Source organism: Scleropages formosus, chromosome 16 (genome assembly GCF_900964775.1).
Source record: "Scleropages formosus chromosome 16, fSclFor1.1, whole genome shotgun sequence".
In the NCBI taxonomy this organism is placed as follows: domain Eukaryota; kingdom Metazoa; phylum Chordata; class Actinopteri; order Osteoglossiformes; family Osteoglossidae; genus Scleropages; species Scleropages formosus.
This window is the reverse complement of record NC_041821.1, coordinates 17,062,923-17,085,742: the sequence shown is the minus strand read 5'-3', so window position 1 is coordinate 17,085,742 and position 22,820 is coordinate 17,062,923. Positions and strand designations below refer to the sequence as shown.

Genomic DNA, 22,820 nt, shown 5'->3' with positions numbered 1-22,820 from the left:
TTAGCAAGGTCACTTGATGACATACATGAAAACACTCCTCCCCCTTTCCCCCCTTTTTTATTTCCATGCACTGACAATGTTACCTTGATTGGTAAGAAAAAAAAACAATTCATCTAATGATGAAATGTTGCTTTTCAAACAGGAAATCATGCAGGCTGCCGAGAAAGAAAATACATCAATCCATACATATCAAAAACTTTCTTCAGTATTTCTGTTAGTCCATCTTGGATTTATTAAAAAGGGTAGTGACAGAAATACATCAGTAAGAAAAGAGAATATTTTTCACCACTGTAAAACCTAATTTATGAAAACAGTTTACAATTGTCCTGTGCAAATGTGAAATGTTTCAAATCTGAGCAAAGAAAGACAATTTTTACTTTTTGTACCACAGCAGGCTACTGCATAATTCACTTAAAAATGGGCTGAAAATCTCAACTTAAAATGAAAACTGGTCACACTGCAACATATAAACGGATCCTATTCTTCCCTAAAATTTTTTATCTCCGCTGTATAGCAGCTTTTACCACAGAAAGATGTCAAAAAAATAAAATGTTGAAAATAACGATTCTGCAAGACACAAAGTTTATGTTCTTTACAGAAGACTGTGTAGAGCTGTACCAATCCAATACAGGAAGAAAATGTAATGACCAGACTGGACTAAATGAACCTTCACACAACAAAATCCAATATTAAAAAACGGAAAGACTCATTCACAAGAAATGTGAGTTTTATTTACACAAAAAACTCCTAAATAAAATGTTGCCATTAACAATTTATAAAAAAATAGTAATACAATACTGCTTATAGAATAAAATTTAAATAATAATTGAAACTGAGACATTTTTGAAATTATTGTGTGGTGACACCTTTTATTTGTATACACACAAGATTGGCTTTGGTATAAAATTATATTAAAATGAAAGTAAAAATGAAATTTCAGACTTTGTTCTGAATATTCAAGGCAACTACAGCATTTTGTTTTCACTTAAGGGCTGGTAATAACCATAAATGCATATTGACATTTCAGAGTTCAAATTATTTATGATTGTGTGTTTGGTGTTTCAGTTTTTATGATTGTCATGCATCTCATTTTGTTATCTTGACATCATATCTAGAGCATGGAGTGCTACAGGTCTTCCAAGCCAGTTGTGTCCACCTTGACTTTGATGAAGAGTGTATCATCCTTCACAAAGGCTGCGTCGTTGGCAGATTCAAGCTCTGCATGGGAAATGAAACAAGGGAACCCAGTGGCCACATTCATGTCCGAGACAGGCCTGTGGAAGCTGCTGCTGGCCAAGTCCGGCTTGAAAACAATGGTGACATCCTTGCGGGCGCCACTCTGATCCAACACGGTGAGGGACACTGGTTGCTGGAAGGGCCAGGGCAACAATGAGTCAAAGTCACCTCTCATGAGCACAATGTAGAGGGAGAGGTGGGTGCCACGACCTGACCCATCCCCATTCAGGTAGGCCCGAGCTCTCAGCTTATATCCACTGCGGCTCGTGTAGAAGGGTGCACTGAGCATGAAGGGGGAGCGACCTTCACCGGCAGCCGCTGCCTCCTTCTTCTTCTGGTAGTCGCGGATCTTCCAGATGAGCTTTCCATTGTAGGAGGTGGACTCCAACTCCCGAAAGCGCTCCTCATTGCGCTGGAACTGGTCCACGTGGATATTCAGGAGCCGGGAATGACGCATGTAGTTATCCTCCAACATCACTACAGAGAAAGTACATAACAACTATGGAAATGGTTCTCTCTTATACAGCTCAGGCTACGAAACAGGGAGTAAAAATTCAATAAATAAATTGGGTAATGTTTAAACTTTTAGGCTAATGAAAGTAATCTTAGAGAATCAATTCTAAAACTATAAGAATTAAAGAATGTGTCAAGCTTAGGTACTAATTTCAGTGGGTAATCCTGTATCACTTTGTTGTAATGATGTTAACAATATAAGCCAATATAATGTCTTATTTAGCACTGTCAGTTTCTAGGTGAATTCTCACTGATTGATCTCAGAAGACATTTTGATCGTGAGCAGATGTGCAGGGGTTGACAAGGACTTGGCAAGATCCCTAGGCAAGATGGCGGCGTGGTAGCACGCAGCAGCCACTTCAGGTCCTCAAATATGGTGTTTCCTATGGAGGCTGAAGAGAGCCAAACTCCCCACTCCCATCCTCACCACCTTATACAGGGGGATGATAGAGAGAGTCTTGACCAGCTGTTTCACCGTGTGGTATGAGAACTGCATAGACTCCGACCGCAAGACCCTACAGCAAATTGTGAGAAGAGCTGAAAAGATCATCAGAGTCTCTCTACCCTCCATCGATACCTCATGCTACAACTGCTGCATCCGCAAAGCCATCAGCATTCTGGATGACCCCTCTCACTACTCTCATGGGCTCTTCGCCCTTTTGCCATCTGGTAGAAGACACAGGAGCATCTGTGTCACCACCAGCAGACTCCGCAACAGTTTCTTCCCTGAGGCAGTCAGATTACTCAACACCCTGCTGCCTCCTAACGCTCACCTGGCACAGTCAAACAGCTAACCCAGCATGACTCCATACACTACAAACTGCCTTCAGTACAGCCCTTTTTTTGTTTTGTCCTGTGTATTTATTGTCCTGTACTCCTGTTTTGTGTTCCACTGTATACAAGCTGTACAGCGGAATGACAATAAAAACAACTTGAACTTGAACTTAGAGGGATACAGGGGTGTGGGCTCACCCAGCCTCTCCTTGAGACCCTCGATGGCAGAAACCTGCTGTTTCAGGCTGTCCAGAGAGCCCCTCAACTGGGCCAGCTCTGTGCAGCCCAAGTCCTGACTGAAGGCTCTGGTCAGCTGCTGCAGTTGCAGCTGGACAGAGTCCACCCTGTCCTTCTGCTCCTCAAGGGACCTCTGTGATAGACATGATTAACAGCCACATACTCACACACAGTACATCACTTAAAAGATCACATCATGAGATGAACATCACCACCAGCTAAAAACAAGAACAGCATCATTTTTGTAAATTTTACCAAAACTAAAAGTTTTTGATAGTTGCAACCACTTTACTAGTTTAATGTTCAGTCTATGAGAAGATCGTTTGATTTAATACCATATCACTAAGAAGGTGATATTACCAGGATTCTGGGACATACCTGAACAGTGCCGATCATGTTATCACATCTGGTCATCTCTTGTACCAGTGGCTTGACCTGATTCTCCAGGCTGCCGGCCAAGCTGGTTCTTTCCTGGAATTCATGGTGTTTCAACACCAGGCTATGCTGCAGGTCATCAATCTGTTTGAAAATCACTTTGCGTTATACCACTCAGTTAACACTAAAACATGACAATCTTTTACATTGTAATTCTTATTGATGGATCCTTCAACTCTTTACGGGCTTGTGGTTTCAGTTTGAATTTCTCCAAGTCTACAGGTTGCATATGGTTGTAATGCCATAGTTCCCAATCTTGAGCAATCCTTCTTCATTTTCTTCTGAAGGTCCCATATTAGGGGTGGTCTTCCGTCTTCTTTGTTTGCAGTTTCTCAGATACCAGATAACGACCCTGATTTTCCAGCTCTCCTCTTTCATTCTTGCTATATTGTTCATCTCTTTACTGACATAAGTTTCCAAACCATCTATGATTCCCTTTTTTCGCAATTTCTGAGGCTAAACGTGTTGATTTTGTTTATGTTACAAAACTATCTCTCTGTTCTCTGAGTAGTGATGAGACTTTTATTTGGCTAATGTGATATTCCATGTTTCAAATGTTCTACATACAATATAATCAATATACTGCTTTAAAAATTCTTGGTTCCTGATCTTATGGTGCTGTTCTAATGGGAGACAGGGGAACACGAATTTGACATGTTTAGCATGATGAATGTGCTAAAATCTTCCCTCCCTGCACCTCCCAGAGCATCCAGGAACTTCAGACTCATTATTACAATGTACCTTACTGCATTATGTCTTCATGAGATGTTTCCGAAGACATCATGTTTTAGATGTAAGGCTGCTCTGGTCACTATGATACATTTATTTTAGGAATATGATACAATACATGCTTACTGAACTAGTGTTCAATCAACAATTCAAACGAGCTAGAACAAAAAATTTGATTTGACCATACCTGAATTATTGTTATTCCACAACTTAAATTCTGTGCAAGGAAATCTATTCATAAATTGATAAATTCATAAATTCATGGCAATCTCATGTTTGCTTTACAAGAACTCAACTTACAAATTCAATTTACAAATCATTATTGCCCCATTTAATCACATCTAACTGGAAATTTTTAAATATCATTTAGGTTTACAAGGAACAAATATAGCTGACATCAACAATGACTATTGTTATGTTAGGTTTATTTTTCCATTAGGGACACCCATAGTACAATCTCTCTAAAAGTAGCAAAATAACAGTCTACTCATCATCACATCTTTCTTAAGTTCTCATACCTGTTTCTCCAACTTAGTATTGCTCTCCAAAACAAGGACCAGGTGATCATTCAGTGCAGCATCCTCATGGGCTTGAACCTTTACTCGTTTCTGCTACTTAAAACAAAACAGATTTTTTACGGTTCTAAAAAAAATCTTTCATACTTTTTCCAAATAGAAATTCCTCAGAATCTTACATTGTTGCAAAATGTAAAAACATAAAAAGTAAATAAATTCACCAGTTAGTTTGTGTATATATTTTAGTTTGTTTAGCATTATATTTTGTATATTTTATATTTTTCTTTAATATCTTACATTTCTATGTATTAGCATTGACCTTAAAATTTTAGGGTTGCAAGTATTTCTTCAACAGTAGTCAACAAGTCTTGCCACTTTATTACAGAGATAAATAGTTTAAGTTCAATAATGTATATTTTATTGGGTATGTCTGCCAACTTTATATACAAAAAATACTGATGTATCCAGTAATTGTGTCTACAAACCCTGAAAGAACAGCCATATTTCTTGTACATGCAGTCTGTTTCAACCTCAGGACACTCAAGGTAATGCTCTTTAAGCTGAAGATATATCAGAGAGAAACCACTAGTTAATAATAAAGCACAGATGCACTCAGTTTTATTATATCACTGCTAAACTGCACCTACAGAATACATACTTGAATGCACTGGTAATGAGAGGTACGGTTAACTCAGTAAAGATAAAAAATTAAAAGTCTGTAATAGTGGAAATAAATGGAAGTCCTCACTTGACAAAATACATCACCTCGTGTCTTTTTATCATCTGGTCACAGTTGTTGGGACATGGGACTTTGACCTCAAGGCAGGTGGAGTTTCTGTGGTCCTAAAACAATTGAAATATTTTTTTAAAAAATTAGAACAATTAGACAGCACAGTAGCTGTAGATGAAACCTTGGTGTATCTTTTCTTTGGTTTTCAATGTGCTTAGAGGGCTTATATCTGGAAAAGATCGCCCTTTGTTGCAACCTGAAGAGACAGAAGGTGGAAGCAGATGACGTGGTGTGAGCAGCATATGTGGGACCATAGAGGGTTGTGGGTGCTTAAATGCTTTATTTGTGTGACAATGATGCTGAGAGTAGGGGGCGGTATAATACTTCTCTCCTGAATTTTCATTTCCACAAACTCCATTAAGAGAAGACATCCATCCAGCCATTATCAATAGCCACTTGCCCAGTGCAGCGTCACGGTGATCCAGAGCCTATCTTGAAAGCATAGAGCGCAGGGCAGACTACACCCTGGCGGAGATCAGTCCATCTCAGGGCACTTACACACATTAACTCACCTATGCACATACACAGTAAGGGCAATTTAGAGGCACCAAATCACCAGAAACACATGCTTGGTCTGTGGGAAGAAACCAGAGCACCTGCAGGAAACCCATGCAAAGACTAATGTCCAGATTAACGTTTTAAAAGCTGTAAGATGCAGCAGGACCCACTACACCACCATGCCTCCGCAAAAAGAGGACATTTTGAACAATAAACTGTCTGATGCTTAAATTTAAGAATTGCTTAAACTGTGTAACTTTGTACTTTCTACTATTATGATGTTGCTTAAGTGGTGCTCCTGTACAAACCAGTTACTTCATGACTATTACACCACATTCTTCCCTAGGACTTGAATTAGCAAGCTTCAGGTTTTAAGTCCCTGTGCTCAATGTGCTGTACTAGTCTTGTTTGTATTCTTGAAAATACAGTGACATAGTAACAAATATTCATGATGCATAAGAGACTTCTCTGTTACTGCTATGTTTTTGTGGTACTCAATGTAATGAACCTTCTTGCAAACCAACACAAAAAGCAGTAGTGACTGAATGTTCAAACTGAAATCTTTCAATGTAATGTGCTGCTCCAAACCATGGGCTGGATACTCACCATGAGATGAATTACAGCATAATGCTTCCTGCAATATGGACAGGGTTCCAAGCGATAGCGGCACTGGCTGTCAAGGTGATCCCCCACATCTTTGCGGAACAGAGTCTCGGAGCAACCTGAGTTGGGGCACTGAACTGACTCATACTGACATATCTTCAGGTGATCCTAGATGGGACAAAAAAGTGGGAGAGGTAGAGAGATGGAGTGAATGAGTGCAGGAGGGAGAGAGAACGTAAGTGAGTGATAGAAGTGGACCGACAATGAGAGGGCACAATGAAGATGGATGAGAAGAATGGGAGAAGCAAGAGAAGGGAGATTGCAAAATATGAAGCAACTTTACAGACATTCAGGTATACTGTGTACAACCACTGTTAACCACGTAAGAAGTGTAATCATTAATGCAACACACAACAAATGTGTAAGTACAAAACAATTTGCGGCAACCTTCAATAACTTTAGGGATAGTATTAAAAACCTAAATATTTTTTAAAAATCTACCAAAATCAACCATTAAGCTTTCATCTTTGGTCTAACCTAAACATCCTCAAAGGTCATAAAGCCAGATGATCACTGGAGGATCCCCACTCTAGAACATCAGGAGACATCTAGCACACATGCTACCTGTCCAACTACCATCTAAAACAGAGCTGAGGACATGTGTTCTTTGTGCAACTTGAATAACCTGCTAACCAAACTTTGGATACTTAGATTCTTAGAATTTTAATTTTTTGATTCTTAGAACCTTTTTGTCAAATTCCTTATTACATCTGTGCTTAGTGAGATGCCCCTTCTTAGCTCATCTACCAGTCTTACTGTTTATCTTGCTTGAAACCTACATTAAAGTCACACCTTTGGATCCACCCGGCAGCAAGTCGGGGTTGTTAAAAAGACTCAGCCATTTACCATGGATACAGCAGCAATGGGATGGAGTCAGAGAGGTAGTAACAGCTCAAAGTAACGCACTTGAAAAAGCATCTGGCTTGCCTGAGAATACTGAACAAGGAAGCAGAAGAATTGCTACAGTGCTTTAAGAAGGATGCTGTTGACCCAACACCACTAACACAACCAGCTTCTCTGCTGTCTCATAAAGGCTGGCAGAGAATGGGTCATCAGACTGGTGGAAAGGATTTCTGATCCACTGTGACTGGTTAAATCATAAAAAATGTAATTTCCAAAATAAATATGAAAAAGGTGGAAATTTCCGTAAGGATCTAGTAATGAGGGTGACATGTGGAAGGCTCTGGAAAGTTCATCTAGGATGTAACGCTGGTCAGCTTAGCAAAACATTTCCCTCTGAAGAATCCTCACTTGTTTTGTCTAATAAACTTTACACCTTGCTTATGGTTGTGGACAGCAGTGCCAAGATGCACCTGGGATCAACTCCCCAGCCAGCCACAAATTACTCCATTATGAATTTTTGTGTGGCCTGATGCCATATTTCCTAGTTCTCATATTTTATTAAAGTGTTTCTCTTTTGTCTTAAACCTGATTGGTTCATGAGCCCCGACCACGAGGCGGACATGGGGCCTCTCCGGAGATAAATATATGTCCTCTTCGGGAGTACCTCAAAGCACTTTGTGACTTTCTGTTGCCGGCAAAATTTTGTGTCACGCTTTAACTGAATCTCAATTGTATTAATAAAAAATTTTACTTTAGTAGCTGCAAGAGTCCTTGCTATTCACCCAAATACATTAGGTTAGTGGGTGAGTGAATAAGTGAATTCTGAGAATATTTGGCCAAGTTACAATTTGGCTCCAGTCATGTTGTCAATGACTGCTAATGACTGGACAAATCTTCTGATTTCTTGGCTGAGCTTTTCTGTTCGCATGTTGTGCTGTCTGTATGTTGCACAAATACACTCAGTCCATGTTATTATCACTTTGTATGATTTCATTTACTATTCATTTATCTCAAATGATACTTGTTCAGTAACAGAGCAGCTAGACTGAAAAACACTTATAATCTGCATTGGTCATAAAAATCACACATTTGAATCCACCCCAATCCTATATTGCATTGTTACATACATACATACATACATACATACATACACACACACACACACACACACACACACACACACACACACACACACACACACACACACACACACACACATTTCCTGAACCGCTTGTCCCATACGGAGTCGCGGGGAGCCGGAGCCTACCCGGCAACTCAGGGCGGAAAGCCGGAGGGAGAGGGGACACACCCAGGACGGGACGCCAGTTCGTCGCAAGGCACCCCAAGCGGGACTTGAACCCCAGACCCACCGGAGAGCAGGACCTGGTCCAACCCACTGCACCACCACGCCCCCTTTGCATTGTTACATTTTCATTCATAAATAATGGTGCAATAATTAATGAGAAGAAATAATTAATTAAAATTGGTAATTGCTCATTTGCCTCTCGACATACCTGCAAACGACATAAAGTCACCTTACTCGAGCAATTCGGAGCATTGGTGCAATATATTTCTAGATTGGCTATTTCTCTTTTACAACAATTGTCTTGAAAAACCTGGAAAAAACAATCGAACAGTGTTAAAATAAAATTAAACAATGACAATTAATGTTTGCTTTAAAAACATCTGAATTTTTCAGTATTGTGTATTGGGTCAAAATTCTGAAAAACAAGTATTCTAACTACTAGAGTTGCTAAATTTAAATATGTCCTGAGGGTGTACTGTAAATCATCAGTCACTTTTTAGTACAATGCCTGATGGTAGTGTGGTATGCAAACTAATCTTAGTTTAGACAAACACTTAAGGTATTTTACCAATCATAACCTCACCTCATTGGCTTTAATAAAACTGTCGTCAATGGGGCATTTTGGAGTTATATCACTGTCCCTGAAGGACAAAAACATTGGTCAGCAGTTACTGGTGAAATCTAAACACAGTAGGTCCCCGAATTACGAACTGTTACTTTTTTGAGAAGTACTTAGTCTTAATTTTTTCACAGAGTTGCAACATCAGTTGAAATCATGGGGCAAAGTCTCACCTGATTCATTAACAGATAGCGACCAAAACAGTAAGCACTGTCTTGCATTTTTGAACACCCCACTCTACCTCTGGCCAGCGTTGTTGCTCAACTTTGCGTTGCATTCCACTAACAGACTTTTTGAGAAACGGACCAACTCTTGGTCCTCTGAAGTTCGTAAGTGGAGGACCCACTGCATGTAAATCAATGATATGCAAAAATGTTTTTTAAAATTCAACTTCTCACAATTAGATATGCAGTTTTAGACCATAGTAAATGATGACAGTTCACTTTTATTGTATCATCAAAATTGCATGTGTACCACATTTAAAAAGCCTGCGGTTCATCAGTAAAATACAGCATTAGCATCGTTCCTTACAGAAAACCTTGGATGCACTGGTAGCAGAAAATGTGCCCACAGCCTGTCTGGTGTGGATTCAGGACCACCTGTCCACAGGTAGGACACACATACTGATCTTCCAGCTTCTCCACAAACTTGAACTCTCGGGTCATCAACGCAGCGTCAAACTCCCATGACCCAGCGGTGCCCGAGTTCTGGCGGGATAGGCCACCCCCTCCAAAATCCATGTCAGTACTTTCCTTGGACGCCATGGACCTTGACAGGTTTGAGAGACAGATTTACCACTATTGATTTGCTGGACACCACAGAAAGAAAACTGAAGGGACAATATTTCACACGCTGTCCGAAACATACGATGTGGAACTTGCCGTTTTTACTATATAAAATGTACGCTTATCTTAAGAGGAAACACAACTTTAACACACACACACACACACACATTTTCAGAGCCGCTTGTCCCATACGGGGTCACGGGGGAACCGGAGCCTACCCGGCAACACAGGGCGTAAGGCCGGAGAGGGAGGGGACACACCCAGGACGGGACGCCAGTCCGTCGCAAGGTACCCCAAGCGGGACTCGAACCCCAGACCCACTGGGCAGCAGGACTGTGGTCCAACCCACTGCGCCACCGCACCCCCTACAACTTTAACATGTCGCTGGAAATATAAGCAATGGAATCCTGCTTTGTATGTACAAATGGCAGTTAAAAGGTGTATGGTTAAAATTTCTGCAGAAAGCAACCGAAAATTTGGTTGTCTTCCCAGCGATTCTCAGAGATGTAGGGCGCCTGTGTGTTGCTCTGCTCTGGCCCTTCTGTGCAGCCGTACCACACAAAAATTGCCCAGGTTACCTTGGCGCGCACACTTCTCACTCGTACCACAGACACACGGCTCAAGCAGCGACGGAAAATGAAGCCGAAGGACGGCTCGTACAGCCTCCGGGGCGATGTAAAAATTGGGCCCCCCACAAATAAATTCCCCATTAAAAGTGAATAAGCACCCTATCGACATTGATTCGACACGATTTCCAATCATTGCGGCTTTCTCCAAGGGCAAAAAAGTGGAACTAAAAAACCAAGAGAGGCAAAGAGTCAAAGGCAGCTGCACAGTCAACCAGGGAGGCCATAGTTTGTTCACTTTTGACGGGCTCTTGTGACTCGTCACCAATGCAGCAATTAGCACTACATGTCATTACTGGAGTGCATATAAACGTAGAACTTAATGATGTCCTCACAAGAGCAGCACTTAAGTGTGTCTGGCAAGCGCGAGCGCTGCTGTCGGTTCACTTGCACGCTGCTAAAATTGTCTCGCGAAATTCCCCGCGCTTCCTGCCAAAGTGGCGGCAAGAGCAGGAGGCCCTGCGTCCGTCTGCGTCCGGCTGCGTTCGTCTGCGTCCGAACTCGATCCCACCCCCTCTCACCTCCTCGTGTTTGTGTTTAACGCGCGAACGGATGCAATACTCATTGAACATACTTCTATTTGTAGGCCCGCAGAAGAATGGTCCAGGTGACATGCAGCCAGTAGAAATTAATAACGCATTCCTTTTATTCAATCTGTTAATGCCGTTCGCTGGAAGTCAGCTGTTGGTTTCTGCTAGTAGTCACTAGTGTGGTGCTCCTTAATTTTATTGTGTGTGACGGTTTCTAGTGGTCAAATACGGAGCGTACCGTTATAATTGGTGGACTCTGCTCTCACTGAGACTCTGTCCTGTCACACAGGAGTGCCACACCTCCATTAGTCAAATGACACATAAAACCTTCAGATTTTCTTCTCCACAGCACAATTTCATACATCACACACGAACGTTACCCGTTTTTTAACGTCGAGCGCGCCAGTTCTCTCCGTGGTATATATGCCATAAAATATAACCCCGTTCTTCTTTTTTGTTTTTTTTTGTTCTGTTTTCCATAGCCAGGCAGGTAGGTGAAAGTACACGTCTTGATTTGCACGTTGTTTAACTTTCACGCGCGAACGTTTTAGCGCGCGTGTACGAGCATATGGAGGTGTGCAGGAGCGCTGCGCACGAGGGGAATCCCCGCTCGCGCACGGGCATCTTCTGCCCTTTCCTTTCCTCCGCACAAGTTGTTTTAACACTCGCTCCAAGCGACTTTCTTCGGAATATAATACAGCAATTATTTAGCCTCGGCTCACTGATCTGATGGCAGACCTCCGACAAAGGAGGTTGCAATTTTCTCATCATTCCTAAAGTGAAAATATTTACTTTCGGTTTCCGTAGAGCGCGTGCGATCGAGCCCGGCGTTGCGTTGTGTAGCGAGCGCGCGCTGCGATGCTCCATGCGTACCTGCTGCCCTTGATCTGCCGATGAAATATCTTGTCGAGGCGAAAGCTCTCCGACGACCGGCTGCGCCTTGTTCATTGATAAGTGCGGGCGCGCGCGCTCCGGGGCTCGATCCGACGGCGCGACCGCGAACCTTCAGCAGCGCGCCTGGGGAGCAAAAAAATAAAAAAAAAAAAAAAAAAAAAAAAATAAAGGAAGTCGTCCGTCCTAAAACAAAAAATGAAGTCAAATGACACGCAAATAGTGCGCGTAATATGTAAATCTTTCCGCTTCAGCTGGACGCAGAAGTGCTGAAATAGTAATAGAAATGATAATAAGCCGGACCCGGCATCTATGTCCATCGTCTCTAGAAATCCGAGGTTTCTATATATTATATTGTTACGAAGATGCTGTGAAAACTGCTCGCGCTCCCTTTAGTTTACATCTTCATAATGTCTTTGAAGTCGTGGTTTCAGTGGAGTACGAATGCAGAGGAAATCATCTTAAAGATGATTTTTGCGTTATTCTAGCGTTGCATTGACGGTTTGGCAACCTTTCCTTTATAAATTATTACGCACATCTACTGGGCATATATTGATCATCAGCGACACGGGGGCGACAAACAACCCCGAATATTTACAACCCGAGTATTTAAATCAAGTCAAGGTGATACTTTTCAAAAGTTCCATGATCTATGATGAGGTTGTTATGTTCCGATCATAAGGCACGCTGCAATGCGCCGCACCCAGGCCAGGAAGACACGATTTAACACGCGAAAAAGTACAACAAACAAAGCAATACTATACTCATACTGTATGCGCCCTGGCAATGAAGAAGTTAAAAAAAAGCTCCAAGGTGCAAGGCAAAAAAATTTAGCCACATCCGTTTCCTAACAGCGCTTATTTATTCGGACGCGAAAATGTGGCTGCGGAGCGTTTTTAACAGACAGGTTAAGTTTTCCTGAACGGATGTAGCAGCTGCAACGCAACACGAGAGGAGTCTCGGTGGGGGGGCCGCTCGCCACGGTCGCGCGAGCACGCGCTCAGCGCCGCCCTGGCAACGGAACGTTCACTCACTCATTCATTGTACTTGTGTGTACAAACGGCCGCTGAAATTATGATTTCGAACCCCTACGAAGGAGAAAAGTGAATACAATCAGGAAAGAGGCAGTTCAGACTAATTCCAAATTTAATCATGTTTTATGACAACTTGTATGTAACAAACAATATAACTGGAAGTAAACCAAGACAGGTTAACACATGCATACATTACATTTCAGATTACATATATATATATATACACATATATATATATATATATATAAAAATGTCTTTCAAAGCACAGAGCTGCTATATCCAGTATATACAGACAGTTACCTACTCTGAAGCTACATTTGAGGCTCAGATCCTCATGTGCCGCTTGCTAAGAACACCGCATAGGACATATTGTTATACTTTTAATTAGAAAGGAATATAACATGTTTTTTTTGCCATTTGCAATTGCCTTTTGATACCACAAGTTCTACTTATGCTTTCACTACTTAACAAATAATACATAGTCTTTGAAAAAGTAAAGATTTATATAAAGGAAAGAATTTCAGGTGCTTTTGTTTTCAGGTTTCTGTTTTTTTACATCTCAGATTTATTGGAATTCATATTAATAGTGCCAGAAACTTCTAATATGAAATTCAGTAGGAAATTCAGAACCGTGTGAAATCAACATGATCTATGCCAAGTTTCTGGTAACTGTACAGTTAAAACATGACTTCAGCCTGCAGGTCAACTCTTCAGTCCTAAAAAGGCATAACCCTAAATCGATGGAATGTGTTTGCAAGATAATGGTATAAAGAAAAATGACTCAACCTCCAAGGGTCTGTACTTTCATCAGCTACACAATGAAATAACACTCATTTGCAAAAATATAATAATAGATTTGCACCAGCCTTGTAAAAATCTATACATGCAATTCACATTGACTAATAGGGAAATTCAAAGTGTCATGCAGCATAATTAAGGCAAAAGGGCATGAGCTGTTCAAGTTCCAGCAGCCTTCATTTTAAAACTACACAGAGGTTCAGTTCTCCAAGACAATAGCACAATATTAATCAGCCTACAAAACTTTTATTTAAAGCCACATAAAAAAAACTTGTGTTCTTTAACTGTTATTATATCCGGTTTTGGAAAACACCAGTATTCTATGTTCCTGAGTCAGTGACCAAGTTAGTCTCTTACTAGGAGAACAATGACACTGCCTTACATGAACTTTCCACGGTTCACATTTTGAAAACACTGGCAAATTCATAAGGCGCTTTCCATAAGATTGTTGTATGACAATGGAAAAATGTCAATGCATTGGACAATCTTTTTCTCAAATTCAAAAACAAGCTTAAAAACTGATCTGAACCTCTATTACACAGTCAGTATTCAACTTGCTGAAAAGTCTTATTCCATTTTTCTTGATACTGCATACAGAATGAAAAGCAATTAGAACAGATTTTTTTATACTAAGGGGATTTTTAGTTACCATACCACAGCACCCATAGAAAAATAAAAAGCTTATCTGCATGAGACAAGCCTTTATATATATATATATATATATAAAAAATAAAAAATAAAAAAAAAAAATCAGCAATGGAAAAACAACTAAATTACTAAAGTACAATACTGCAAAAAAAAAAAAATCCTTAGTTGCCAATAAACATCAAATCTTTTTCAGCTTTTGAATGTTTCATTGTTAATTTCTGGTACTCTTCTATTAATGTAAATTTCTCAAGTCTTCCAATACCCAAAACACAAAAAAAAAAATCCCAGGGTAGCAAACAAAAAATTTTTTACACTTGTCAAACAACATCTATTAATTTGCACAGTTCAGAAATAAATACAAAGCCACAAATGATATCTGCTTATACACAACATACAATATTTTAGTCCAAAATGGGTTAAGACTATTGTAAGAGGAGTTTTGGGAGGGCAAGGGAAGGGGTAGACAAAACCATGATATTACTCTTGCAAAACTGCATGTTCTCAGTGCAATGAGGAAGATGGTGTCTCAGCTTGGATGCCGATCAGCGTGGGTGGCTGCTGGCCACTGACGGTGGGCATGGAGGGCCTGGGGTTGAGGCGGGGGGGCATGGGGTTGGAGGGCCGGATGAGGGGCGGAGGCTGGTTGAGCGCGGGCCGGAGGAAGCGAGCCTGCTGCTGCAGGGGTGGTGGCTGTCTGTGGAGGGCAGGGGTGGCGGGCAGTGATGGCCGCAGCAGGGGCGGGGGCTGGTTCAGGGAGGCTGTGCCGGTGGCCGAGGTCTGGGCCAGCGAGGCCTGAGCCACAGGTGATGGGCCTGATGCTGGGGTCATCTGGCCCTGAAGGAGAGACGGTTAGTTCGGATCTGCATTGCAGCAGCTAGACAAAGACCATCTGACTGACAACTTCATTTCATTCATGCACTGGTTTATTCAATTTTAAATGTCATAAAATGAATGATCCAAAAACAAAATGAAACAAAACAAAAACAAAACAAAAAAAACATGAAACAAAATTAAAAACAGCAAAATAAAGTAATTTTTTTCATATTTATCAGAAAAATCAAGCATAAATGTTTCTACAGAAAGTTATGATATTCTAGGTATAATCTGCAAGTTAACAATTCAAAGCGTTTACACTGATAGAAAGGCTAAGCCTATTTGATGTCATCCTTCTGAAATTAATGTCAAAAGAAAACTCAAAGACGCCATACAACTTGTCAAAAATGGCTGCAACACATTTGAATATGAACAAACAACAAATACGCTTGGAAGGTCAAACGAAGCTTTATAGTGGAGCTCTTGCACTCAAATGTAAGCAATGTCTGAGTCTGATCAACACATCCTTAAACCAGGAACTATATGTTCCTCTGAGTGATTATAGAAATAACAAATTGCCACAGAAGAATAATATACCCCCTGGGGAAAAAAATTAAAATTGCCCTACATATATTATCATTTGTTACAACAATTTTTTTAACAGAAGACTCAAAACCATATTTCATAGATAGCTACATACTATCTACAGGTGTTAATGGTTTTTAAGGGAAGAGGAACGTTCCACCACCTCGTCCTCCTCTTCATCCGTACTCTTCCCTGAAGGAGTGTTGGAACTATTCTTCCCCTCTTCCCCTGAGGTAGCGGTATCACCGTTGGGGGCACGTGTTCCCTGCTCTGCCTCCCACTCTTGGAGCACTTCTTCAAGATTAAATCGGCGACGGTAATTCACGAAGAAGTTTTTTACCTGACCTACAGTTTTGTTACCGATAACATCAGCAATAGCTTGAAAGTCTTTCCCATATTTCCGAACACCTGAAGAAAAAGACAAGTTGAAGCATCATGTAAACCAATAATGACATGGGCTAAAACTAAGAACTGAAATGCCATCAGTCTTTAAAAATAAGACTTGTTTGTTTTTACACAGTTCACCACAGTCATATTATTGCCTTTTACCTTGAACTGCAAGAAGCTGCTCATCAGTTGTCCAACGGGCATTAACTTTCTGGTTGCACTAGATGAAACAAAAACGTAATTAAATCCAGCACCTTGAGAATTAAAGTACAAATGCATACCATAAACCATTCTGCATTCAGAGAATTTTGTAATAATTAAATGCAAAAAAGAGAGGCAAATTCATACAACACGTTCAAATCATTTGTTTAAAAGAAGTTGTTACCTCAGGCAATCGTAACTCCTCAATACCATTTTCGAGTTTCTGTTTAAGAGCACTATTCAACTGTTTTGCATTCTGCACCTGAAAGAAAGCAACAAAACGTAAAGGAACACAATCAAAACATGACAACTGAATATAACTTCCACATGTTTAAGACCATGTAGTAAAGAACACCAATATAAATTTACGAGCTTAACATTGCTTGTTTTTAGAAAAGCAATTCTGTTGCATTACAACACAGACTTATTTATGCACTACTTTGTGGTTCAAGAGGGAGTCAATACACTGCAGAAATTATGCATGATGAAGTGAGGTTGCGATACCTGTCTTTTCAAGGAGACTAGTTCCATATCCAGTTGTCTAAGGACAGTGTTCGCAGCAGTGGCGCTACAGGAGACAGCTACCACATCCTCCTGAGTGAGGTACATGCCTTTGGGGGGGCGGCACTTGGATCGCTGGGAATGGTGGCGATGTTGAAGAGTCTGATGCTCCCGACGACCCATCCCAATTTTAGTAGTTGGGGTTGGTGGCTCAGCGTGACTCGGCTAAAGGTTGCAAAGCAACAACAAAGACAAATGCGAGACACTTTTATTTTATAAACCTTGACACATCACGGCAACTGAGTGCTCACGCAATGGCATGTCGTGTTTTCATTGTCAGTAATTGTTATTGCACAAATTCAAATTTCAAAATTCATAACTGTTCAAATCTAGGTATAATTAGGGAATTACCTCTTTTTTAGTCTCCTTAGTTGGATCATAGTCACTATCATTCGCTTCAATTGGATTGGCTTCTTCCATTTCTTCATCACTACCGTATCAAAATGCTTTGTTATTTTACTGAGTACACAGACAAATAATTCCTGTAACACATGTCTGGAAAACCTTACCTTTCGTCTTGATTGCTTCGGCTGGCTAATTTTCGGGCCTGTCGATCCATTAAACTTGTCCGGGAACGCGTCTTTTTCCAAGAGTAGTAGTACTTCACTAAACTGGAAATAGATTTGTCTGGCAGCTACCAGGAACAATACCAAGAGTTACCTCATTAAAGTGAAGATTACACAATCAAAAACACAGCCTTCAACAGCATATAAAAAAAAAACAACCTTTAGAACTTTAGTTTTGCAACCTTGGCCCTACTTCATCCTGACAAGTTGCTTATCTACACCATAGAGTATTTCTGTTTCGTTTCTCTACCAGAACAGTCTAAGCTCCTTCGCTCAGTCCCATAGCTTTCTCCATAACAGTACCAGAACAACTGGGGCAGATACCGCTGGACCTCTGCTGACTTTTGATCTGGAGGAAGAGTTGTTACCCTGCTCTGTACCCAACAAAGCTCAGTGACAGCACATTTCCTAACACTTGGTGTCACGTGAACAGCAGTTCCCTTCAAATTGAAACACGTTGTCTCAGTAATCATTTTGACATTCAGGCTTTGATACATGGCAATGTCTGACCTGTACCGTATTTTAAGTCAGAGTACAGAGCAAGTGACACGTAACGTTTGGAAGTTACCATTTGTTGAATCCTGTGAAAACTTTTGCCGTGAAAGCTGAAGGCCTGCTCAAACAACACTTTGTCCTCCACAGTCCATTCATCAGGAAAGGGGGTAAAGTTGGGCAGGTCAGCCAGAGATTTCTCGATGTTATGCTTGTGCCAAAATAACATGCCCAAGGCCTGAAGATGAAAGAAGAGACCAGAAGTTTTCATTTGTACTGGATAACATAAATGTAATCATTATTTCTGATCTTTGCTGTGGTATCAAATACATACTGTATGCTACTGTACTCTGATTTACCAACACAAGATTAAACCAACCTGTTCAACATTATATCCATGCTTCTCTTTTGCAATTGCAATATATTCATCCACTGTGGAGAAACAACATCCGCATAAATCAATCTGAAAAATCAAAGATATACTCAACATATAACATCAAGTACAGTAACTTACATTTAGTGTCAACAATGGTGTGATAAGGAGACCACACAAGCATCCCTCCACTGTCCTTCTCGCTGTACTTTGTGGACCCTGCCAAGTTCAGGAAATGTATAAAAAATTGACACATTAATTATTAACAATATATATTTCACATATGTATACCAACTAATACCCACTCTGAGCACAGATGCTGCATAACTCCAACCTTTATAGAAGGCATTTTTTTTGTACTTGCTATGCACCAAGAAAATACTATATTACAGCAAAATACTGTAAGATGTACTACCGTGAACCGACATCATTACAAGCAAAGTTTCACCAATTTTTAAATTGTAGAGTAAAAGTGCACAATAACAACTGAGCTGAATCACATTAAATAGCAGTTCTTGGTTTGAGAGTCACTCCATGTGTTACAGGCAGAATCAAAAGCTAAAGTTTATCAAGTACGAGACTTGGATCATGGTCTCAAAATGCTGGAAATGGTGACTTTGAAGGTCAGCAGCATCTCTTAGCCAGGTTACCAAGGCCACTGGGACTGTACTAACTGTACATTCTGTACTTTCAGCAGCCCACAGGAAGCATTTCATTTAACCCTAAAACTAACAGTATGTATGAAGAGTCAGTTGAAAAGTATATCCTGGCGTTGTTTTAGAAACATGCCATGTCAGAAAATCTCTCTCTTATTAGTATTAGTACCAGTGCCAGATGAGGTTCTAAAACAAGCAATCATGCTGTACACACAGGCAGCCTGGAGTGGAGGTCCCCATTCCACAACATGTGCTTCAAACACAATGTTTCATTATCATCTAATTCAAAGCATAACACAACTGTGAAGGCGCACTGTTAATATTTTGATACCTCTAATAAGGAAAACACTCATTTTCTAATCGTGCAATTGTATGTATGTGCTAATTAAATATTTCACCCCAACACTGTTTAAATTAATTTCAAACAAAAAAAAATCAGCAAAATTAACATCCGACACAAAAAATAAGTTGTACCGTAGCACAAAATTCTATAAAAATAGCAAATGATGAATTTTAAACCGTCTACCGAGGCTACCACTGCTAACGTCAGATAATGTACTGCTAACAAGATGGTTGATAGTCAATAATACTGCACCAGGATCGTATTCCGGTATTGTGGCTTGGTATTCAGATCCCACTCGCATTCCAACATCTGTAAAATAATAAATAGATGAAAAATATTTCCGTAACTCCATATTTATTCGACATAATAACAGTTTCGAGATGTTGTTCGAGGCTATACCATGCTCCTCGTCGCTGCCACTCTCTTCAGAAAAATGTCCATTCGACGCGTTGGACGGACTTTTCGTTCCATTTGAACGCCCCTTTCCGAGGTACTCAGATCCCTTTTCCATCATTCCGGGCATTTTAAAAAATATTTTTTATTTTTTTTCAAATAATTAAAAATCCAAACATGCAACGATCTGCTCCTGCGAGCTGTTTCGTGTCATCCCAGCTCTGCGCTGCGCTGCGCTGTCACCGTGCAAATGTCAGGTATTAATCCACGGGCCTTAAAACTCATATTTTCTGCACGAAAACACAACATGTTTATTCTAGATATTTTTCAAGCTCTCACTGCTCCATTTCTTAAAGTAAATTAGAGCGTTATGAGAAATTTAGTACTGACAACGACACGAGTACTGTGGAACTATTTCTTCGAGTGGAAGGATATGTGGCCGTTCTGTCGTACTGTAGTCCAAGTGCAGGTTGAGCGCGAGTCGGCTCGAGCACGGCAGAGTTATGAGGCGCAGACTTTAATTTTTAAAGCCAAAATTAGAGTCTTTTCGTTTCATTTCTGCGTTTTAAATTTTGCAGGCCTCTTGATATTTTTCTTTTTCTGATTTATTTTAATATATCAGATCTTACAAGTTTTTTAGTAAACGTCATCCATAGGCAGCGAACAGACCGAGTCGCGCCTCAGTACAGATGAAAAAAGGAATGTAATTAATGCTTTATTGTAAATCATATTCTTTTACATCACCGATCAGACCCGAAAATGTCAGTGTCGTTCCAAAAGCATAACATCGGTTATGCAAAACCTCATGCTATAAATAATTAAAAATGTTACCATGAGACTTTCGTTTCAGTTTTTATTAACCGCCGCCGGTCGTCCACTGCAGACGACGACAGTGTTCAAAGAGTTTACCCTGGAAACATCGGGTGGGAAGCGGGACTGGGAGGTTAAGAAATCGCATGACTTCCATTTTATTAACATAAAACAAGATTAAAATTGTACGGCTTGAAAATATTGAAAAAAAAAACAGCACCATCACAACTCTTTACTGAATGCCGACTGGACCAGTGTGTAGCGAAAGAATCATGTCCCCTGTTCTTCAGCACCGAGATTTATCATCATCATTGTAGCAAATGCCGATAATTTCCATTTTTATTAGAACACCCGGTGCACCAAAACAGGTACAAATGAAGAATATCAAGAGTAACTCAAAGTCAAAGTCAACTTTATTGTCACTTCCACAATATGTTTGGAACATACATCGGAGTGAAATACTGTCTCTCCTGGTGTGACATAGAGGACAACATATACAACATACTGTATACTATTCCTACTGCAGTACAGTTCACCATAACTAACTACTAAACTAAAAACACCGGAAAAAAAGTGCAGTGGTGTAATCGGTTCAATAAATAGAAATGTAAACGGGTTTAAAAGTGGTAGTGCAAAAAAGTGATTCTTTGTGCAATAATGGTGTTGAAAGATGGTTAGTGATGATGACCCAGTGTAGGTCGACGTGGAATGTGCTAAAGAAATACAGCGGCTATACTTTCGGATAGATCCCAATTTAAGTGAGGTTCCGGAGGACACTGTCAGGGACCTGAGAGGACAATCTCTGCAGACCGCAGGAAAGCGGCTGGTGTCCTTCTGGATGGGGGGTTTGGGTTCCAGTGGTGAGAGTTCAGGATTCTGTTATGTAATGGATGGTTATGGGTGGTACAGGGAGTTCAGGATCCTAACAGCTTGAGGGAAAAAGTTGTTGTACACTCTGATGGAGCTGGCTCGTATCCTCCTGTATCTCTTCCCAGATGGCAGGAGGCTGAAGAAGCTGTGAGAGGGGTGTGTGGGGTCACCGGCAATTTTGGAGGCCTTGCAGGCACAGCGGGCATGATAGATGGGGGATAGTAGGGAGGGGAGTGGGGTACCAATGATCTTCCCAGTGGTAGTCATGTGTTGTATGGTTTTGCGGTCAGAGACATTGTAGCTCCCATACCATGCAATTATACAGCTGGTCAGGATGCTTTCAATAGTGCCCCTGTTAAAGGTGTGCATGATGTGTGGTGGCACTCTTGTCCTCCACAGCCTCTGCATGAAGTATAGGATGCTGTTGGGCTTTCTTGGCCAGTGATGCAGTGTTGGTGGTCCAGGAGAGGTCATGGGTGATGTGCATCCCCAGGAATTTGGTGCTGCTGACTCTCTCTACAGCAGAACTGTCCATGGTCAGTGGGGGATGATGGGTATGAGCTCTCCTGAAGTTGATGACAATCTCTTTCGTTTCCCCCACATTTAGGAGGAGATTGTTGTTCCTCCACCACACAGCCAGTTGGTCTACCTCCTCTCTGTTTGATGTTTCATTATTGTTGCCGGTGAGACTCACATAGTTGTCTCATTGGCAAGCTTAATAATGTGGTCTGAGCTGGATCTTGTGGTACAGTTATGAGTCAGTAGGGTGAAGAGCAGGGGACTAAGTATACACCTCTGGGGGGCCCCTGTGCTCAGTATGGTGGTGCTTGAAGTCCTGCTGCCAACTGAACTCACTGAGGTCTTCCAGTGAGGAAATCCAAGATCCAGTTACAAAGGGAAGTGTTCAGGCCCAGCCGGTCTAGTTGGCCCACAAGTTGCTGAGGGATGATGGTATTGAATGCTGAGCTGAAATCAATGCACAGCATTCTGACATGGCTGTTCTTGTTGTCCAGGTGTCCAGAGCCAGGTGGAGGGTGAAGGATACAGCATCATCTGTGGACTGGTTGGTCCGATATGCAAACTGGAGTAGGTCAAGAGTGGGAGGGAGGATGGATTTTATGTATTGCATGACTAACCTTTCAAAGCACTTCATGATGATGGGGGTCAGTGTGATGAGGTGGTAGTCATTCAAGCAGGATGCAGATGAATTTTTTGGCAGCGGTGTTATGATGGTTGCTTTGAAACATGTGGGGACAACTATCTGGCCCAGTGAAATGTTGAAGTTGCTTGTGAAGACATC

At 40.9% G+C, this 22,820-nt stretch overlaps 2 protein-coding genes across 4 annotated transcripts; both read right to left on the bottom strand.

Annotated features, from left to right (window-relative positions):
• Positions 1-861: 861 nt before the first annotated feature.
• Positions 862-12,957, bottom strand: traf5 (Tnf receptor-associated factor 5). 3 transcript variants are annotated; one of them, XM_018750670.1, is made up of 11 exons: positions 11,973-12,039; positions 9,690-9,926; positions 9,123-9,180; positions 8,748-8,849; positions 6,334-6,498; positions 5,205-5,282; positions 4,925-4,999; positions 4,443-4,535; positions 3,139-3,279; positions 2,722-2,893; positions 862-1,713 (listed from the first exon to the last, which is right to left on the bottom strand). In XM_018750670.1, exons 2-11 carry the CDS (start codon positions 9,920-9,922, stop codon positions 1,127-1,129), a joined length of 1,704 nt encoding a protein of 567 aa, XP_018606186.1. In that variant the 5' UTR covers positions 9,923-9,926; positions 11,973-12,039; the 3' UTR covers positions 862-1,126. The 3 variants fall into 3 exon arrangements, with proteins under 3 accessions (XP_018606186.1, XP_029115073.1, XP_018606188.1); XM_029259240.1 differs by lacking the exon at positions 8,748-8,849; XM_018750672.1 differs by lacking the exons at positions 8,748-8,849; positions 9,123-9,180; positions 9,690-9,926 and adding an exon at positions 12,761-12,957 and having other exon boundaries at positions 11,973-12,116.
• Positions 12,958-14,759: 1,802 nt separating this feature from the next.
• On the bottom strand, positions 14,760-20,255 carry rcor3 (REST corepressor 3). Its single transcript, XM_029258793.1, has 12 exons — positions 19,847-20,255; positions 19,700-19,756; positions 18,590-18,667; positions 18,455-18,507; positions 18,152-18,313; positions 17,527-17,651; positions 17,369-17,447; positions 16,961-17,182; positions 16,641-16,718; positions 16,418-16,475; positions 16,032-16,276; positions 14,760-15,304 (listed from the first exon to the last, which is right to left on the bottom strand). Exons 1-12 carry the CDS (start codon positions 19,968-19,970, stop codon positions 14,972-14,974), a joined length of 1,614 nt encoding a protein of 537 aa, XP_029114626.1. The 5' UTR covers positions 19,971-20,255; the 3' UTR covers positions 14,760-14,971.
• Positions 20,256-22,820: the final 2,565 nt, after the last annotated feature.